The sequence below is a fragment of the Arabidopsis lyrata genome (genome assembly GCF_000004255.2).
Source record: "Arabidopsis lyrata subsp. lyrata unplaced genomic scaffold ARALYscaffold_6, whole genome shotgun sequence".
NCBI lineage: Eukaryota > Viridiplantae > Streptophyta > Magnoliopsida > Brassicales > Brassicaceae > Arabidopsis > Arabidopsis lyrata.
In genome coordinates this window covers 9,363,673-9,383,295 of record NW_003302550.1, presented here as the reverse complement: position 1 = coordinate 9,383,295, position 19,623 = coordinate 9,363,673, and the positions used below count along the sequence as shown (strand labels likewise).

At 34.2% G+C, this 19,623-nt stretch overlaps 4 protein-coding genes across 6 annotated transcripts; 2 read left to right on the top strand and 2 right to left on the bottom strand.

Moving 5' to 3' along the window:
• The first annotated feature begins 1,980 nt into the window (after window positions 1–1,980).
• On the top strand, window positions 1,981–8,580 carry LOC110227462. 3 transcript variants are annotated; one of them, XM_021021586.1, is made up of 18 exons: window positions 1,981–2,084; window positions 2,194–2,283; window positions 2,488–2,805; window positions 3,014–3,254; window positions 3,493–3,758; window positions 4,235–4,399; window positions 4,496–4,635; window positions 4,716–5,247; window positions 5,365–5,456; window positions 5,771–5,833; window positions 5,916–6,004; window positions 6,097–6,162; window positions 6,253–6,879; window positions 6,985–7,050; window positions 7,157–7,227; window positions 7,306–7,363; window positions 7,456–7,711; window positions 7,935–8,580. In XM_021021586.1, exons 3-18 carry the CDS (start codon window positions 2,531–2,533, stop codon window positions 8,390–8,392), a joined length of 3,465 nt encoding a protein of 1,154 aa, XP_020877245.1. In that variant the 5' UTR covers window positions 1,981–2,084; window positions 2,194–2,283; window positions 2,488–2,530; the 3' UTR covers window positions 8,393–8,580. The 3 variants fall into 3 exon arrangements, with proteins under 3 accessions (XP_020877245.1, XP_020877246.1, XP_020877243.1); XM_021021587.1 differs by having other exon boundaries at window positions 4,713–5,247; window positions 7,941–8,580; XM_021021584.1 differs by having other exon boundaries at window positions 4,713–5,247.
• Window positions 8,581–8,866: 286 nt separating this feature from the next.
• On the top strand, window positions 8,867–10,403 carry LOC9308072 (60S ribosomal protein L10a-3). The gene is made up of 6 exons (XM_002874024.2): window positions 8,867–8,936; window positions 9,052–9,085; window positions 9,299–9,521; window positions 9,604–9,769; window positions 9,865–10,070; window positions 10,162–10,403. The coding sequence occupies exons 2-6, from the start codon at window positions 9,081–9,083 to the stop codon at window positions 10,213–10,215; spliced, it is 654 nt and encodes a 217-aa protein (XP_002874070.1). The 5' UTR covers window positions 8,867–8,936; window positions 9,052–9,080; the 3' UTR covers window positions 10,216–10,403.
• Window positions 10,404–10,635: 232 nt separating this feature from the next.
• Window positions 10,636–11,713, bottom strand: LOC9308071. The gene is made up of 2 exons (XM_002871956.2): window positions 11,468–11,713; window positions 10,636–11,290 (listed from the first exon to the last, which is right to left on the bottom strand). Exons 1-2 carry the CDS (start codon window positions 11,601–11,603, stop codon window positions 10,908–10,910), a joined length of 519 nt encoding a protein of 172 aa, XP_002872002.1. The 5' UTR covers window positions 11,604–11,713; the 3' UTR covers window positions 10,636–10,907.
• A 1,433-nt stretch (window positions 11,714–13,146) lies between these two features.
• Window positions 13,147–15,127, bottom strand: LOC9308070 (putative fatty acyl-CoA reductase 7). The gene is given in 8 exon segments (XM_021023132.1): window positions 13,147–13,408; window positions 13,410–13,518; window positions 13,607–13,731; window positions 13,850–13,951; window positions 13,953–14,120; window positions 14,221–14,302; window positions 14,700–14,861; window positions 14,970–15,127. Coding segments are annotated over 8 exon segments (915 nt in total). The 5' UTR covers window positions 15,113–15,127; the 3' UTR covers window positions 13,147–13,384.
• Window positions 15,128–19,623: the final 4,496 nt, after the last annotated feature.

Sequence of the window (19,623 nt, the reverse complement as noted above, 5' to 3'; positions counted from 1 at the left end):
CTCGCTATCCGCGGTATCACCAGTGATCTATCATGTAAAAGATGTGGAGCTTTAGAAACAGAACTGCATCTCCTCCTCTCATGTCCTTTTGCCCAGAAGGTATGGGATTTAGCTCCTCTGCACCGGAAACCCAGGGAAGACCTTGTTGGTTCAGTTGCTCAACTGTTAGAGACGGCTCGGATCTCCCAGTGCCTCCCTCCTATAGGACTCTCTCACACCTCTCTGTTCCATTGGATCCTTTGGCAACTCTGGAAGTCACGAAATCGACTAATTTTTGAAAACCAGGCCTTCTCTGAAGCGGAAATTTTAAATAAGTCCATTACTGCAGCAAAAGAATGGCAACTTGCTCAACAATTGCTCCAAGCGCCTTTGGGCAATAAGTTCAAACACTTACCTCTTATTGAGGCTGTTTCCACAACATTACCTCTTATTGAGGTTTCTTCTTCTCTGGTCCCTCTTACTGAGGTTTCTTCGCAATTGGTCCCTCGTTCTGAGGTCGTCTTTTGCTTCACGGATGCGGCTTGGAACGCTTCCTCTGGCTCCTGTGGTATGGGATGGATTCTTAAGACTCGGGACCACCGGGTTATCCATCAGGGCTCGGCTACTCGCCTCCATACTCCCTCCGCTTTAGCTTCCGAAGCTTTAGCTCTGAAATCAGCGCTGACCGCAGCGTCTAGAATGGAACTCACCTCCATCATCGTTTTTTCGGACTCTCAAGTCCTTATATCTCTGCTCAATACAGAGACCACTTCGAACGAGCTGCAAGGAATTCTTCACGATATTACCTTGCTTCGCTGTTCTTTTTTATCCATTAAGTTCTCCTTTGTTCCTCGCGAAGCTAACTTGTTAGCTGACGCGCTGGCCAAGTCCTCTTTATCTGCTTTATCTGCTTTGAACTCTCCTGCTATGTAACGACACTTCTTTATAATGAAAGTTGGTTTGCCCAAAAAAAAAAAAAAAAAAAAGAATAACCTCTTGAAAGTCATTATTAGTTTAGAGGCAAATTCTTAACTTCTGCCACCAAAAAGAAGAATTAAATCGAACCTAAGGGTGTGATTGGTGACATGAGTTACTATGTGGTATCATTGAACTAGGAAGATAATTCAAAAATGTTACCAATCATGATTTGTTTTTAAAAATTTGCATTAGTGGTTGAAGTTTGTTGAGTTATGAATGACTTACTTTTTTGAGTTATCTCCTTTGTAAAATTGCTAAATCAAAACTTAACTCAAAAACATGGAAATTCCTATGAGTTAGGATGTGGTAAGTTGAGTTATAATTTTTGCATTTAAAAAAAAAACGAAAATTAGTTTTAAATTAGAAGAAAAATATCTTAAATTAATTTTAATAATGATAATTGTTTTTATTTTTATCTTAATTTAATTCAATAACATTTCATAAAAAAATAGGTATTTAAATTCTTAATTTTCTTAACATCTTTAAACCTTAAATTTTTTAATTTGTTTTTTATTTTCATTTAATTATCAAAAACTATTTATAGGACTAGATTTAATACAGATAAAATTTTAAATATGCTAGGAAAATGTAAGTTATTAGTTTTATAACTATTATGTAAAAAAAATATTTCAAATTAACTATGTTTTTAGTATTATTTTATTTTATTATTTAATTTGTAAAAAATATTATTATTATTATTATTGATATTTAATTAATTAGTTTTAATAACATATACTGCAACTTTTAAAACACAAAAGTTACCAGTCACTTGTATTGATCAGACTGATAACTCATATTTTTACAGCAAAAAACTACATCAATCTACAGTTTATACCACATAATTTTTACTGCACATTACATCAGATTATAACATCGATCGACTGCAATTCAACCTTAATAACACGTGTTACCAGTCGGAACCTTAATGTCACATTTGTCAAAGCCGTGTGTAAATTGAGAGACGAGAGAAAGAGAGAGCGATGACGTCATCAGTCTGTGTACATAAATGTTATTGGACGTAGCAAAATTCGCCCAAACCAAAAAAAAATATCCGACTAAAAGGGAATTTTTTTTTTGCCGTCTGATCTACAACAAGAACAAAGCTTGACCTCGTTGAATTTCTCCGGGTGAGATATTTTTCAAAGCTTTGGTCTTTCTCCCAATTACGCTTTTGGATTCTCTGAGCTTGATAGCTAAAGTTCGTTTTTTTTTTTGGGTTCTTCTCCGTGATTCTAGGGTTTTTTTTCAATTTATCACCGGCGTTGAGGAATTTTTGGGTTTTCGTGTTGTTTGTCTCTGATTCATGGCTTGGGCTTAGATGCAAAGGTGAGAATTTTTCGAAATTGTTCATCAATTTTTGAGAATTGCAAATTTTTACTAGTTTCAAAGTTAACACCTTTAGACTGCTCGTGTTTATCTTTGATTCAAAATTGGGTTCTTTAATCATTACGATAGTCGTGTGTGGTGTGCGTAAGAGTGATTATGTTTCTGTATTCCATGATTTACGAAAATCTCGTTTTTTGATTGCAGGTTTGAGTGGCTTTTGGTGTGAAGCAAGTAGATCAAAGGCATAATGCTAGGTTCTGGTAACAGTGTGAGCAGGGGTACTATAGGATTGTCATCTGATACCCCTAATTTGTCTCAAGTTTTAGCATTGGAACCGATTAGATTAGGGAATCAGAACTATACTCGTTCAGGAGAGCTTAGAAGGGTTCTCGGTGTTCCTAGTAGGGCTTCATCGGAAGAGAATTCTTTTGGGATGTCTCATCCCAGACCTTCTCCTCCTGTAGCAACTGAGGAGCTCAAGCATTTTAAAGAAAGTGTGTTAGATACTTCCAGAGAAGCTGGGTATGGATCTTCTTGCTTTCTTTCATAACTTGTGATTATGCCTTGTAAACATTTGTTTGTTGTGACCATTGACTAATCATAGGTGCATAGAATTTGGCTTAAGAGTTTAAATTTTTCACAGCATATTACAATATCTACTAGAACGAGGACTTATTGCTTAATTTCTTTCTCGTTATTTAGCTTTACTAAAACCTTGGGTTTCTTGTAGGGATCTAGCAAAGAAACTAAGTGAAAACATATCCAAGTTGGACAAATATGCGGAGACAATAAGTTCAAAGAAACGAAGGCGAAATGATATACCACCTGGTGAGAGAATGGACGCAGCAAACTTTGATAAGGTCAGAAACCAGGTTCCAAGAGCACAAGACAGTATGGCTCAAAGATCCGAGGAAAGGAAAAAGATGCTTGGATTAAACAAGCGTGCTCGTACAACCGTCGCAGATGTGCGGGTTTGTATCTAAACCTCACTTTAGATCTATAGTGTGCTTATTACTCTATAATTGATTGTTTATTTTCCCTGGCATTTTTCCTTTCTGTTCATCCGCCACTTCATGTTTAGTAAGTTTTAACATCTTTATAGAAGACATGAGATTTGAAGATTTTACTCGATTTTTCAATTATTGTGTTCCGAAAGCATTTCTCCCACGTCACTGTTGTTTAATGGTTCCTGCCTGTTATTGCTTTTAGGGGGATGCTAGAATTTCGGCTCTTGCAAGGCAGCAGGTTACTGAAAAGGGCTCTGATTCACCTCCAAGTGTTTCTGGAGAACCAATGCGAATAGAAGAGAAGATACGCAGATTACCTGTTGGTAGTGAAGTATGGGAGACAAGAATGAAAAGGAGACGGTCTGTTGCTACCCTAGGCAACAGAATTATGAATCCTGATCAACGTGTGATGCAGCCAAAGCCAACAGCTGACTCTAAGTTGCGTTCTTGTGACACCCAAAATTTCAGGTGTGCATTAAGGATATAAGATTAGTTAGCCTGGTAGTTATCCTTGATGTTTAGCTACAGTACAACTTAAAGGAATCTTGACATATAACACTGAACACCATTTGAGGATGTTATAACCTATTTTCTAGTCCAAGGGTCGTAAGTGGACCTAAAAGAGAGGAATGTTGCGTTTGTTTACTGGTTGTTGTCACAGGATTCATGATATTCTAGTGGGGATCCTACTCTGCTTTCTAATTGAGCTATGATATTCTACAAGTTTCTATTTTCCATGAGCTATTTAAGTTATTGCCAGGGATTGTCAAGTTTCTCATTTAAACTGGATTCCATGATTTCCTCTTGAATTTGTTTCGGTAGATCTTACTTTAGCATGATGATATTCTTGCAACATGCATTTGTATTTATATAGTTTTCCAGATTGATCCCTCTTGCATAATTTTCCTTCTCGAAGAAAGCATAATGTGCCACATTTGTTGCAGGTCAAAATCCTCACCCGGGGTGAACGGGATTAACAGACTTGATGCTTCGTTTGAGCCAGACAGTCCGGGTATGGGTGCATTATCCAGGAATGAGTTGGAGACTGTTTCCATTGCAAGGGATCGTGCAGTGCTTGCTGAGCAGAGGCTAGCCAAGGGAAATAATAAGTGAGCAGATACCTCAAGCTTTTTGTTATAGATTTTGCTTCAATTTAATAGCAAATTGTTTATGTGACTGATAAATGCATAATTGTGCATATCCAGGAGAAACTTACTGGATGATAGCCCCACAAACAACTCTACTACAATATTGAAAGGAAAGGTCTCTAGGGCTCCAAGAACAGCAGCCATAATGGGTGTTGATTCTTCATCCAAAGTTGATTCCCCATCCGGTGTATTACAAGGTTAGGGGAAATCTAAGTGTGGTCTAAATACGCTATCTGTAATGTTTATGGGAATGAGCTAACGCTACCATATCCAGCAGGTTCATCTGCACATGCAATGGCACAATGGGTTGGCCAGAGACCGCATAAGAATTCTCGAACAAGGAGAACAAATGTAGTTTCGCCTTTAATAAAGCATGCTGAAAGCAAGATCTCAGCTCAAGGCTTTACAACATCTGATTTTAGTCCTAGAGCATCCCCTGGAACTACCGCGTCACTCTCAGCTGTTGATAGTAGCCCTTTGAAAATGAAAAGGGAGTTGAGGAATGCTTCATCGCCATATGGGTTATCTGAAAGTGAGGACTCAGGAGCTGGAGACAACAAAACAAGAGAGAGAGCTTTTGCGAGTGGTGACTTGTTCCCAACTCCTAAATCAGGGTCGTTATTACTTCCGATAAGAAAGAATAAGATTCAAACCAGTCATAAAGGATGTGGTGCATGGAAGCAAGGAAAGAGCGAAAGTGTCTCGTCGTTGACAACTCCTGGCTTTCATCCTATATTGGTTAAGCCGGAGAATTTACCAGTAGAGAAGCCTCTTCACAACGTCAAGATTGCTTCAGATAAGAATAGAAGGTGATTTATACCTAATTCAGTTCTTTTTCTTACCCCTTCTACTTTTAAAATGTTATATTGTATATAAATTTTAAATAGACGGACCAATTGTTCTTCCTTCTCTCTCTGTGTGGACAGCAAATATGGGCGTCCACCTGCGAAAAAGGTTAAAGATCGTAAACCTGCTACCCGGCTTGCCTCAAATGCAAATACTCCTTCAGATATTACAGGTAGTTATTTTCTTTTTGCATTTCGAGTTCCAATATTTTAACATATTCACGGTTATCAGATAGTATTACCAAACTAATTTTTGGGGAACTTCTATTTCTATCCTGAACGTGACTTACCCTGAATATTTGAGGTTTGGTAATTATTAGTTTTCATTGTACAAAGGGATGTATTTAATTTCTAAGAGGATAGTGGTGGTAGTTGCCAGTTGGATGTAATCTCTGCATGTCAGCTGTATGATTCCCTAAAGAGCACCTCGTGCTTCTGATGGTGTCAGTTCCTAAGCATAAATTCAAGTGGATTTTTGGCTTTTCAGGTGAATCCGATGATGATCGTGAAGATATTTTTGCAGCAGCAAATTCGGCACGGAAGGCAGCAGGTATTCATCCTTCCATATGTCATGTCTTTCTAGTTTTATTGCCGCAAAATTATTCCTTCTAACTAGAAATATCTTTTTGTAGATCTTGCTTGTTCTGGTAAGTTTTGGAAGAAGATGGACCACTTCTTTGCTGCCGTCAATGCCGACGACATGCAAAGCATGAAAGATCAGGTAATAGTCGATACTTGATACTATTTAGTATATCATATATGACTTCTCTCTAGGATGCCAACTCTTGTTAACTTTTAATTATCCGAAAACAGCTGAATTTTGCTGAAGAACTCAATGAATCTCTGTCAGAGGCAATCTTAGATGGTTATAACATCTTGGTAAGTTGCAAACCTCTGCAGCAATGTCTAGTTTTATAGTCTCTTATATAATCTGAATGTAGCATGAATGAAAGAGAGTCCTTTTTTCAGGGTGTTAAATTGCCCAAAGCACTACATCGCCCTGGTGAGGGAATTGTTGACTATTCAGGTCCAACCTCATCATGTGTATCTGGTATTTCATTTGAGAGATTGGACATGAGAAAATTGAATGAGAGTACTCCGTTGTATAAGAGGGTACTTTCTGCTTTAATTGAGGAAGATGATGGAGAAGTTGTACAATTCAATGGAGGGAAGAATCTGTCTCTTCATTACGCCAGTGACGATTCTCACTGTGGGTCATGTACCTATATTGACACCGAGTTCAGAGAGAGAGACAGAATGGAATTTGAAGTAGAGTCAAGTGGGGATTTTCAGACCCCTAAGAGTTGTTTGCTTGACAGATTTTCCAGTGAGAGGAGTGTTGTGTCTAACCCATTCAGAAATGGTGGCATGTCTATATCTTTCCATAGCAATGAACAGTGGATTGGGGATGATGATCTTTCACATTCGGAAGCTGCACTCGGCAATGAGACATATTTAAATAGTCTGGGTGAATTGCAAGCTAGGGAAGTGAACATTCCCAACTTCCCAGTATCTGACACCCAGTATCAGCTTATGTCTTTGGATGAGCGACTTCTTCTGGAACTGCAGAGCATTGGTGTGTTTCCTGAGGCAATGGTAAGTTTTGTCTCAAGTCATTTAATCTGTCAATAACTTGAGCTAAAGAAAAAAACATGTTACTCTAGCTTGTTCTCTAATTTCCAATTTTTTTTTTTATCACAGCCTGATCTGGCTGAAGAAACTATGAGCACTGATGTTATGGAGTTGAAGGAAGGCATTTATCAGCAGGTAAACGCAAAACAAATATTTCATGCTTTACTTATCAGATCGTCATTAAAATTTCTTCTTTGACTCGTAGTAACCTTTCTCATATTCCATTTTTGACCTCTACTAGATCCTAAACAAGAAGAAAAAGCTGGAGAAGCTTAATCTTACCATCCAAAAGGGGAAAGACATTGAGAAAAGGTTTGCTTTGGCTTTTTCAGATTCATTATCTTTCAAGTTACACCGTTATTTTTGCTAAGATTTGAGGTTTACATGCAGGAAAATTGAGCATCTTGCTATGGACCAGCTTGTGGAAACAGCGCACAAGAAAAGAATGGTAATAAACCAAGTTTAATTTGGATGAGTGATTGTGGGATGAGATATATAAATCGGGTTGTTAATTAATTATTGATTTTACTCTAAAAACAGGCATGCTGCGGAAGTAAAGCAGCCAAAGTCAACAAGGTCACTAGACAAGTGGCGCTGGCGTTTATCAGGCGGACAGTTGCTAGGTGTCGTAAGTTCGAAGAAACTGGGTTTAGCTGTTTTGCTGATCCCGCACTTCAGGATATCTTGTTTAGTTCTCCCAGCAACGATGCAAAATCATCAGAAAATGGCGGCTCTGGAACAGCCAGTAACACGCTCAATGAACCTTCTAATCATCAGGCTGAGGCCAAGGGTTCAGGTACGCAAAATCTGAACTTTAGATGTTGATTCTGTAAATTGATTTTTCAATAGTTACTTCTGCTATGGCATGTAAGACAACATGGATAAGACTATTGTAGATTAATGCGAAGCACATTCAAATGTAATAATTAGATACTAAAGGTCTTGATAAAATAGTTAGACAGTGGTTACACTTTAAACCTTTTTGTCGGAAAATCTGATGAGCTATTTGGGTTTTGTAGGTGCAGTGTCTAGTACAAAGAGGAGAGAAGCATTGATAGATGATGTTATTGGATGCGCTTCATCCAAAGTCACAACGAGCATAGACAGTGCGGTTCTTAGTGGAGGAGGAGCTCAAGGTAAGAGAAGCGAGAGAGAAGATGGTTTCAGGAACAAGAACAAACCGAAACCAAAAGAAAAGAACAACAACAACAATAACGAAAACCAATCAAGATCAACAACAACGTCAACTCACCCAACAGGACCAGCAAGCAGAGGCGCCTCGAACCGAGGAGGTACCTCTGGAGATGGTGCAGTTGACGAGGAAGCTCCCATAGATTTCTCGAAATTAGCGTTCCGTGATCTAGAGGAAATAGATGAACAGGCAGATATTGGAGACTGGTTCGAAGGTCTTCAAGATATTGATACAGCAGGGCTTGATGAGGTTCCTATGGATGATCTCTCATTTATGTTTGGATAAGGAGAAAACAAACCACATTTGACAGGAGAGAAATTGGTCTGACGCATACCCACATCCACAAGTATTCTTATGATTTTGGTTGTGTATATATTTGTAGTCAATAGCGATTGTCTGCGTTTTAGGCCGAGTATTGTTTGACTGACCTATGATTTAAAATATATAATATATGCATTTTCATCTTCAAAGTATCTTATTTTATACATACCTTGAATAACAAAATTTCACTGAAAAAACTGACCTAATTTGTCATTTTATGTGACTTGTGAATTCTAATTATAGTTTTGAAACAATAAGTTGTGTGGTCTAGTACAATTTTCTTTTATTTATGTATCAATTAAAAATTGTTTAATTTTGGTTAGTGGTCAAAATAGGCTTTGGGAAAGCAGTAATCTCTGTGGGCCTAAATACTGGGCTTTGATTAGCAGAAATTGGGCTTTAACGACGAGAAATAACTAGGGCTAGAAGTTTAGTCTCTTCTGGTTCGTATAAGTTACAGACGATTGCAACACTCGCCGTTCTTTCTCTGTTTCCGACCTTCCAACAGGTAAATCAATCTTCGTCTTCTTCAATTCTTTTTATGTTTATGATCTGAGAATGCTCTATACGTTTCTCGACAACACTGTAAAAAAATCTCATTTTTTATGAATTTCCGTTTTCAGGAAGCAAATTTGTCTGAGCAAGTGCCAAAATGAGGTTTGTCTACTCAAAATCGACTTTATTTTTCTTCTGCCAGTGATTTTGATTAAGTGGTTGATTTGGTATAATCGTAGATAGGCTTAGATGTGAAAAAAAAACTGATTCTTTGTCTATTCAGTCATTGATTGATTTCATGAGGAAACAAAATTGTTAAGAGTTGTTGATTTCAAAGTTATGATCTTTTCATTTTGGGTTTATTGAATGGTGTAGTAAGCTTCAGAGTGAAGCCGTAAGAGAGGCAATATCCTCCATTATCACTCACTGCAAGGAGACTAAGCCACGCAACTTCACTGAGACTATTGAACTCCAGATTGGTCTTAAGAACTATGACCCTCAAAAGGACAAGAGATTTAGCGGTTCTGTTAAATTGCCTCACGTTCCTAGGCCAAAGATGAAGATTTGCATGCTTGGAGATGCCCAACACGTCGAAGAGGTTTACTTTTTTTTCGCCTTTTTTAATGAAAACGTTATGGTTAGTAGTATATGTTAGTATAACTTGGGGTTTGTTTACTTAGGCTGAGAAGATTGGATTGGAATCTATGGATGTTGAAGCTCTTAAGAAGTTGAACAAGAACAAGAAACTTGTTAAGAAGCTTGCTAAGAAATTCCATGCTTTCCTTGCTTCGGAATCTGTCATTAAGCAGATTCCTCGTCTTCTTGGTCCCGGTCTCAACAAGGCAGGCATGTCTCTAACCTACCTAATCTTTTTCATTTGTTCTTGTTGATCCCAAATCGTGATTTTCCCATTAAATCTCGACTCTTTTGAACAATGACAGGAAAGTTCCCAACTCTTGTCAGCCACCAAGAGTCTTTGGAATCCAAAGTGAATGAGACAAAGGCAACAGTGAAGTTCCAGCTCAAGAAGGTTCTTTGTATGGGAGTCGCTGTCGGGAATCTTTCCATGGAAGAGAAGCAGATCTTTCAGAATGTTCAGATGAGTGTTAACTTCCTTGTTTCACTTCTGAAGAAAAACTGGCAAAATGTTAGTAACTCTCCCTCTTGAACTAAATATCTTCTCGATCTTTCTCGATACATTATCGGTATCTAAACCAGACTTGTTCCTTTACCTGCAGGTGAGGTGCTTGTACTTGAAGAGCACAATGGGTCCACCGAACCGAGTTTTCTAAGGTTTTTATTACAAAGTTTCTCTAAGGTATCATCACACTTTGAGAGCCTTCTTCTTCTTCATGGGTTAAACTTGAAATTCCAGTATCCTGACTTTTGTAGGATCGAGATTTTGTTTAAAGACAATTTTGTTTCTTTTGTTGCTATTATTATCATTATTAGTGGATTCTTTCTCCATTTAAGCACTCAAGTTTTGCAACCTTTGTTATCTCATCAATATCGTTTAAGTTTGTCTTTTTGACTCTTGTCCAGTTGTCCTAATGTTTCTCAAATCAAACCAATTACGACTATATTAAATCCATCGACTCCATTGACTAGGGTGCAACAAAATTTAATTCAATTTATCTTGCTATTTAGATTTTTCTCAGTTCAAACTAATGTTTAGGTTATTTTTCTTCTCTAGTTTTAGTTGCACAATTATATAATCATATAAGCATGAAATTTCACAATAAAACGTATGTTGTTGGATTAACCCAACCGTCTTATTACAAACTTGATACAAAAGCAACTGATTAAAACTACATAAAGCCAATAAAGAACATTTTCTTAGCACATCAACATAACCTTATATCTCACTAAACAAAATGATGTAATTTGCTAATATTTTGTCTTGGCTGGCTTCATTCACGTAAACAACAAAACATATGTATAAATATGTCTTTTAAGTACTTAAAAGTAACACTTATTTATGAAATCATGGGATACCAATGATTGGTAAGAAGGGAAAGAAGCTGGCAGGTGGGAATCCAAAACCTCCTGCCCCCGGAAAATTAATAGTCTTGGAATCTCCGATCATACTTCCGACATCATCTTGGGTTGGTTTGGGACAGGAGAGAGAGAAGGCAAGTGGGTTTGAGATAGTTAAAACTTTGGAATCGTGTTTAGAGTTGACCAATTCAGAAACCAAGTTGTGTTTGTGAGCATAGAGTTGCTCAGGACCTCCCAAGAGCTTTGCAAGACAATTTTCGGAGCCTTTTTTGTCAGCCGTTGGAAGCACTGAGCGGAAAGATCCGTCTGAAGCTGCCATCGCGGTTATCTGTTTCTTCTCTCCGTCGCATTTAAGGAGGACCTTAATGCCTGAAAAATAAATCATATACAATAAAAATGGTCGAGATATCAAGAAACTAGTGTAGATATCAATTTAACTAAAAATGTGACCAGTGGTGTAATAGATTTGCAATATGAAATCATAAGTTAGAAACTTTTATGACATACACTAAGATTCAAGTGTATTAACTAGTTAAAAGAGTAGACCTGAGAAGTCGAAATCGCGGTGGCAGTCAAGGCAAGAGATCTTGCCGCTGACAAGTGAAGAAGCCGAGAGCTCGAAGTTGGAGAAGACGGCTAAAGCGAAAAGGAAGAATGCTGCAACAGCTGCTTGATTCGCCATTTCGATGAAGCTTTTATGGATTTGATCGCTTTAGATGTATATTCTTGTCTGAGTGAAAATATGGGGAACGTACGTAGGTTTATATAAAAGAAATGATTATTAAAGGAACCAAAATGCGTTGATTTTTGGTGGTTGGGTTTACACAAATAGATAACGTACTTTTGTATTGCTTCTATATTAACGGCTCTTAAATTCATCCACCTTCATATTTGCTGCAAACTTTTATGCAACCTAACAATTTGTTGGATTCAAAAAATTTACTCCCTCCGTTTCATAAAGAGTGTCGTTTTAAGGTTTTATTTTTGTTTCACAAAGAGTGTCGTTTTAGGTTTTCAATGCAAAATTTAATGATTTTTTATGTTTTATGACCATTAGTATTCTGCAGATTGTTTTACTATTGGGCAGATTATGTTTAGGTATATAGTTAATGATGTTTTTGTTTAGAAAAAACAAAAAATTTATTGTTTTCTTAATCTGTGTGCAAAACTCTAAAATGACACTCTTTGTGAAACAGAGGGAGTATATACTAACACCAAATATCCGGGAGAGATCCTAGTAAACTATATAGTAAGTATTACATAAATCACCATTTTAAGAAAACACATTTATTTCTTCATTTATACTCCCTCCGTTTTCGAATAGTTGTCGTTTTAACTATATGCACACAAATTAAGAAACTATTAATGTTGTTAGTTTTTCAATATAAAAATATCATTAATTATCTACCTAAACATAATTTAACTAATAGTAAATCAAGTTGCATAATAAAAATAAATAGAAAAAATAAAAAAGTAATAAATTTTGCATCGAAAACTGAAAACGATAACTAATTAAAAACAAAAAAATTTCTCTAAAACGACAACTATTCGAAAACGGAGGGAGTATATAGTAAAGTCCCTTCGCAACATTCTTCATTCATCAGTGAACCATTTAAAACTGCATTACTTAAAAAACAGACTTATACTAGTATTAATCATACCATCTATATTTATATGCGGTATTAAGCATTAACGATACTTTAACAATCTTCACTCGCTAGAGTTTAAAATGATACTAAGAATAGAAAGCCTAGTGGGCAAACATTTTTTTTCCGACTGTCCTTTAGTCTAAACTTTTAATGAGCTGTGAAGGTTTGCTCAACAGTAACTAAACAGTGTCAGTGGTTGCATCATTTATATCCAAATAAAATATCTTTCAGTACTTGTCCATTACATTGTGTCAATTTTTTTTTTTTACTTTTATCTGAACTAGGTGACTACAAACGCAGTTCACATGTATTTTTTTTGTTTATATATATACTGTAGTGTTTAATGTTTCTTTTGTTATTTCTGTATACGTTTGTTTGTTTTGTTGGCTTTTATAGTTCTTGTTACACATATTTATATCCATTTTCTAAACCAATAATGAGTTGATGAAAAAAAAAAAAAAAAAAAACCAATAATGCGTGTCGCGATCTAGAAAGGCTAAAGGCATTTGTGAGAAAATGTGGCTTTTGTGCATTCCATTTTTGAGACAAAATATATCAAGAAATTAAATTAAAAATAAACCAAAGTCAAGCCGAAGGATTTTAGATAGACAAATTCCAAATATGGTATTATCAAATACAAGATACCAGAGTAAACAAAGACAACATATTACTCGTCGAATTTCCATAGACTTTATTTATATAATTAATAATTATATATAGTAGGCTTCATCCCATGGAAATGCAATACAATATCTTTTGACTTGACTTCGTATATTAATATTTGTATTTGAAGTTTATTTCTTGAATACGTGTGTCATGAGGCCAGGGATATGTGTATTCATAAAATAGTCTTCCCAATCAATGCATTTGGAGTTGGTGCCAAACAATTTCTCCATCTCTTTGGCTTCATTCTTGATTCGTAACGTTTCCAGGTTTTTATCATCAAATCTGCATTAAAATTTCGGAATTTAGTTAAAATGCGAACTAAGGCATGCGAAAAAAAAAATGGTTGGAGGAATGTGAGAGTTAGACATACATGCCCTTGAAGAGTACATAAGGCTTGTAAAGTTTCACCAATCTCATGGCCATCTTGAGTTTACGGTTGTGAAGTGCATATTGATCTCTTTGCGATGGAAAAATTATACTAAGTAATCCCAATATCTTTAAAAAAAAAGAACAGAGAGCCAATATGAGAGGATGCATGCAATTAAAACTATAGCCCTTCGATTCATATAAGAATAACACTCCAACAGTTGTGTTCGTTTATTCAAGTTCGTACCTGTATAGGTAATTTATAGCAAAGGTTCGTGTAGACACGGAACCTAGCCATTGTGGATATTGTTGTAACGTTTGGAACTATAAGCATACCATTGCGTCCGATCGACCAGGGGGCTTTCCATGAAATAACGAATAATAATCTTGTAAATTTGTTTATACATCACCGGATTTTGGTTAGATGAGCCGACATGGTAAACGGTATGACTTCCTGAATCATGGAAATGTTCAGCTGCGGTTGCGATCATTGCGTTTACCACCATATCGACCGGTATCTTGTTACAGAGACACATGTGTAAGCGTCAAGCTAGTAAAAATAGAATTTTAATTTACATGTTTCAAATTAAAATTGGTAATGTGCTAGTGAAAACTTACAATATCACATACTGTCTTTTGATCGACGAGAAAACATTTAAGCATTCCCTTTCCATAGAATATAATCACACTGTCTATGGTTCTTCATATATACGAGAACCACAAAAGAAGTTGAGTTAGAAACAAATCAAGTACTTGAATAATCAACACAAAATAACTACTCTTTCTGTTTCACAAAACAAAATAACTACTGTTTCTGTTTCACAAAAAGTGTCATTTTAACATATTTCACACAAACTAAGAAAGATAAACAAATTTCATTTTTACCCTTATTAATACACTAGATAATATCCTCTTTCTAATTAATAAACTGAAATACTAAAGATAAAAAAAAAAATTGGTTTTAAAAACTGCATTGAAAACACAAAACGCCACTTTTTATGAAACAAGATTAAAATCTTAAACCAACACTTTTTGTAAAACGGAGGGAGCAGCAAATTAAATGATATAGGTCGAATGGAAATTTGGTGATAGCTTACTTTAAACCTTCAATCCAACCAGGAAATGGGTCCGAGAAAGTGCTTGTGATTATTGTGGGACGTATGATTACAAGAGGCATACTTTCTCTATAGTGTCCAATAAGCATTTCCCCCATTGCTTTGGTGAAGACATATGTATTTGGCCATCCATAAAGCCGTGCCCTAATTAACATATCTCTATATATATGAAAAATGCATGTGCCTCAAGTTATTTCATAGTATCTATTTTATAATTTCAGCATTTTGAAACTGTATGGAAAAAAAAAAAACCTTTTTGATCCGAAATCTTCCATGGCTTGTTCAGTTTCTTCCGCAGAACAACCTTGTTCTATGAGTTGTTTCGATTTCTGCTCTGCCAGTCGCATTTCGGTATTGATGTCCACTTTGTTTTTACCGTTAAGGGCTTCTCCCATAGCAAAAGGTTCTCTACTATGTGTTCCGATCTTTCCCCACAAACATAAGCTAGAAAAGAAAACAAATATATTTATAAACAAAAAAAAATATATAACGAATGTAGATAAATATATGAATATCGATCAATTTTGTTATAAAGTTAAAATGGTTCACCAGTTGACACATGCAGAAGCAATTCTGTTTTCACACACTTCTTAGCAAAGTTAAGCACATTGATTGCTCCAAATGTGTTGATCCCAAGTGAAACATCGTACCTTTTACACAGACAAGCAAACCAAAAGCTAGTTAATATGGTCCCGAATAACATTAATTTTTCTATAAAATAAACGGATGTTCAATAGTACTACCTCTCATCAAATCTTGTGGTGGCAGCAGAATTTATAATAATGTCGATATCTTATTATCTTGTAAGAGATTAGAGTCATGCACTCCAATATGAGTCAGTGATATGTCGCCCGGAACAGGAACAACTTTTTCCGAGATTAAAGCGTTTAGATTTTCATCACCAACATTCTTTCTTAGCACCCGAAACAATTCTTTTTCGAAAACCTGTTATGAAGATGAATACTCTAACAAAAAATTTGGCCATACATACATATGTATATAGATATACCTCACTGTGTAACCATTGTTCCGCAGACTTCTTTGTTTTATTTATTTTAGATATTTTTTAGAAGAATTAATCTATTAAATCGTTTATGGTGTTGTATAATAAAAAACACATTCTATATTTAACAAGAAAAATTTGTATGATTCTAATAATTAGTTAATTTTTTCAATTTCAAAACTAAATTAAAATTGAAATGAAATAAATTTTATTAATTTTATTAGAAAAATATTTGAGTATATGACTCTTTAGTCTAAAAGTTTCCATGGTAAAAAAATATAAAGGTTTTTACTAAAATCAAAATCATAATACATAGTTAAAAATATATAGAAAATTTTACATACTCTTTAGTCTAAATTTAATATATTGTTAATTTTTGTAAATAAAATTATTAAACAAAATTCTTGTAATAACGCGTAAACAACATAAAAATTCGCAATGTTTCTTTTAATATATAAAAAATAGAAAATCTAACGATATTGATTTTAGCAAAAACATTTGTAAAATAAGAAGTTAACTAGGATCGGACCCACGGTCCACCGCGGGAGAATATTGGTTTACATACGTTGCGTTTAATATTGTGTGTGTTTTTTAGTAGAACGAATCGTGTGGTATACTTATAAATATTCATAATAACGAATTGTAGAGAAAATGTAAAATTATTTATAAATATACCCATCGTATTAATTATGATTTACAAAATAGAATTTTGTGTTTTAAAATTCTAAAATTAGACGATTCATGGGAATTAAGCAGTCAAAATAGGTCAAAAACCGCGGGTCGAGCCCACATCATCTCACTATGGGGCAGATTTGGGAAAATATATTAAACCCGCAAATAAGCGGGCCACATGGATTAATTCGCAGTGGGTCATAGGTTTAATCGGTTTTCATCCGCGGGTTGGCGGATCAGCCCGCATATTAGTATTTATTGATAAAATTATAATTTATTCAACATGTGGTAATTTAAACAAACTTTTAATAGTATTTTTATTTATTTATTTATTTTAGTAGTATTTTAAATTTTGGTTACTTTAAAATTATTTAAACAAAATTCATGGACAATCCCGCAAATCCGAATACATTCGTGGGACGGGTTTGTATTTCATATATGCTACCCGCGGGTCGTGCGGACCGACTAACTACAAGTCAAAATATTTTTTGTCTATCGCAAAACGGACTTAACGGGACGAATCAACTCGCTTTGACAGTTCTAATGGGAATATTATTTAGTCATACAACAAAATGAAGTTTGGACATAGTAATAATAGAATATGTATCTTATTTGTTAGATGAGAGATTGAAAGATGAAGTATAATGATTAAACATTAATTATTATTTTTCATGATTCACAAAATTTAATAAATACTTATCATCTTGTTGAATAATTCTAAAATCATATTCAATAAATCTTTATAAATTGAAAATTAAACTTCTTTGGTAAGCTATAGGTATGAAAATATCATAATTTCGATTTAATCTAATTAAATTAAAATTAGTTACATGTATTTCATATCTATTTAATTTACACGACCAAAATAAAAATATATATTTAATTTACACGACCAAAATAAAAATATCAATTTAATTTATAAAACAGATGGGTTATTTGTGATAAATATTCTAGAAATCTTTAGAAGCAAATAAAATATCTTTCAATTAATGATAATTGACTAAAATGAGTGAAATTAATGACAAAAACGTTGATTGTTATGGAATTAGTCCCAAAAATATATGAACAAATTTATTATACGTAATTAATGTATAATATTATTCGGAATATGTTTTTATTATTAGTTACCAATTTACCATAAGTACAATCAGATTTTATTTGATTTCCATAAATATTTGATTTTATTTCGATTTTTCATTATTAATTCGAATTTATATTCCAAAAAAAATTTAAAGATCCGATTTCAGAATTTCGGGTCAATTTTCTGATTTTAACCCGACCCATTTTCATTTGTACTTCTCTTTTAATAGTATAGAGATGTTTTTTATTGACAAAGTAAAAATAATTAATTCGCTTAATTATTTTTATTTCACTTTTATTTTAGTTTTGAAATTGATAAAACTAACTAATTATAATAATCAATGTATTAGATATATATACAAAATATCTTTACCTTGAATATAGAATGCGTTTTCTTTTTTTAATTATACAATACCATAAAAGATTCAATAAAATAATTATTTTTAATATTAAAATAATTAAAATAATTTTTTTTGAATATTTTTGTTGGTCAATGCCGGTCAGCGATGGTCAACGCCGGATTTCGACGATTGGTATACCGAAATAAGATGTTCGTGATGTTGACTATATGTCGTCATATAGTTGGTATATGAGGGCATACAATACATCTAGTTTGTGTAGTTGGTTGTACATTTCTAAACTTGACATGTGTAGTCATGTATTCAGTTATACTTCGTGAAGGTGAATATCTTTTTTCCTTAAAAATACAATTGTAAAAATAGATACAATATTATATAATTAACAAAACTATATATAAATATAATAGTATAACTAATTAAAAAATACTTGATAAATAGAATTGAAACATTTGCTTGTGTTTGATTTATCTTTTTATGATTACAAACATTCTTTAGTTTAATTGATTAATGTATCAACCATATAAGACTTTGATATCGTTAAAAATAATTTCATAAATAATTAATTTTAAAAAAAAACTTTAATTTTCCTCGTAATTTGTTCTCAATATTTAAGATAAATTCATAGCTATCATCTGTGACCGCACCCCGCAAACGCTCAAGATAAAATCATATAGCCATGATCTGTTACCGCTAACATTTGTTTTTTCCATGTAATCACAACCATTCAAACCAAGTGGTACAAAATGGTTTCTATAATTGGTATACATCAAACATATGCACATTGCAGGAGAACCAATCCATGTTGTGATCATTTATCAACATGCATGTTATTGTAGAACCAATCAATGATGTAATCAGCATATTTAACACATGCAATCTTTCTCCAGAATTTGTAAATTGGGCCTGAAATCTTGTCAGTTTCTAAACCTCTAGATGGCTGCCGGCGAGATCAATGTAAGATATCCTTCCACGTCGAAGTTTCTGACTAAACAAAAAGAAATCGATAACAAACTTTTTCTCGATATACTCGATTTCATTTAATAACCTCGAGACCTGCTAAAGCTATTTGTTAAGAAATCTGTATGCCATTCGAAATAAGCTGGCCTCTATATCTGCTACATCAATAGTGATTCGAAATAATTTCTATCTTCAGATCTGGTTCTGAATTAATCAAGGACTATTGCTCATGTTTCTCATGGACAATAACTTTATTATCAACAACCTACCATACGGTCCTAGCAAATACTCCAACTAATATTGTCTTATTAATAAAGACAAGAGACTTATGTAAACAACATTCCACAAGAATGGCTCTTTTGAGTACTATTTTAATCACAGATGCCAAAAAAAAAAAAAAAAAAAAAGACAAGAGACTTGCTGGCTTGTCCAAAAATGTCACCTTTCTTAATTATGACAAAAAAGAAAAGAATTATGTTCATTATAATATTGTCTCACAAGTAACACACTTTTGTGGGGGATTTATTTATTAATCCTTTTTTTGTCATTCCTACATTACCATTTTAGGGGGTGTTATTGGTCGTATAAGTTGAAGTCAATTCCATTAGAATTAGAGTTTATCAGATTTTAAAACATCTGGGCTCATTGAAAATGAATCATTATTCATTTTATCAAATACGTGGAAGTGTATTATCAATGATACATGATTTCATTTGGTTTTCTGTAACAGAACTGAATTCTATAACAAATGATTGTTATAATCTAATCGAAATCTGGCCAAACTTTTGTCCATCTTTTTTCTTCTTCTTATTTCATGTTTTTCTACTGTTTTGAA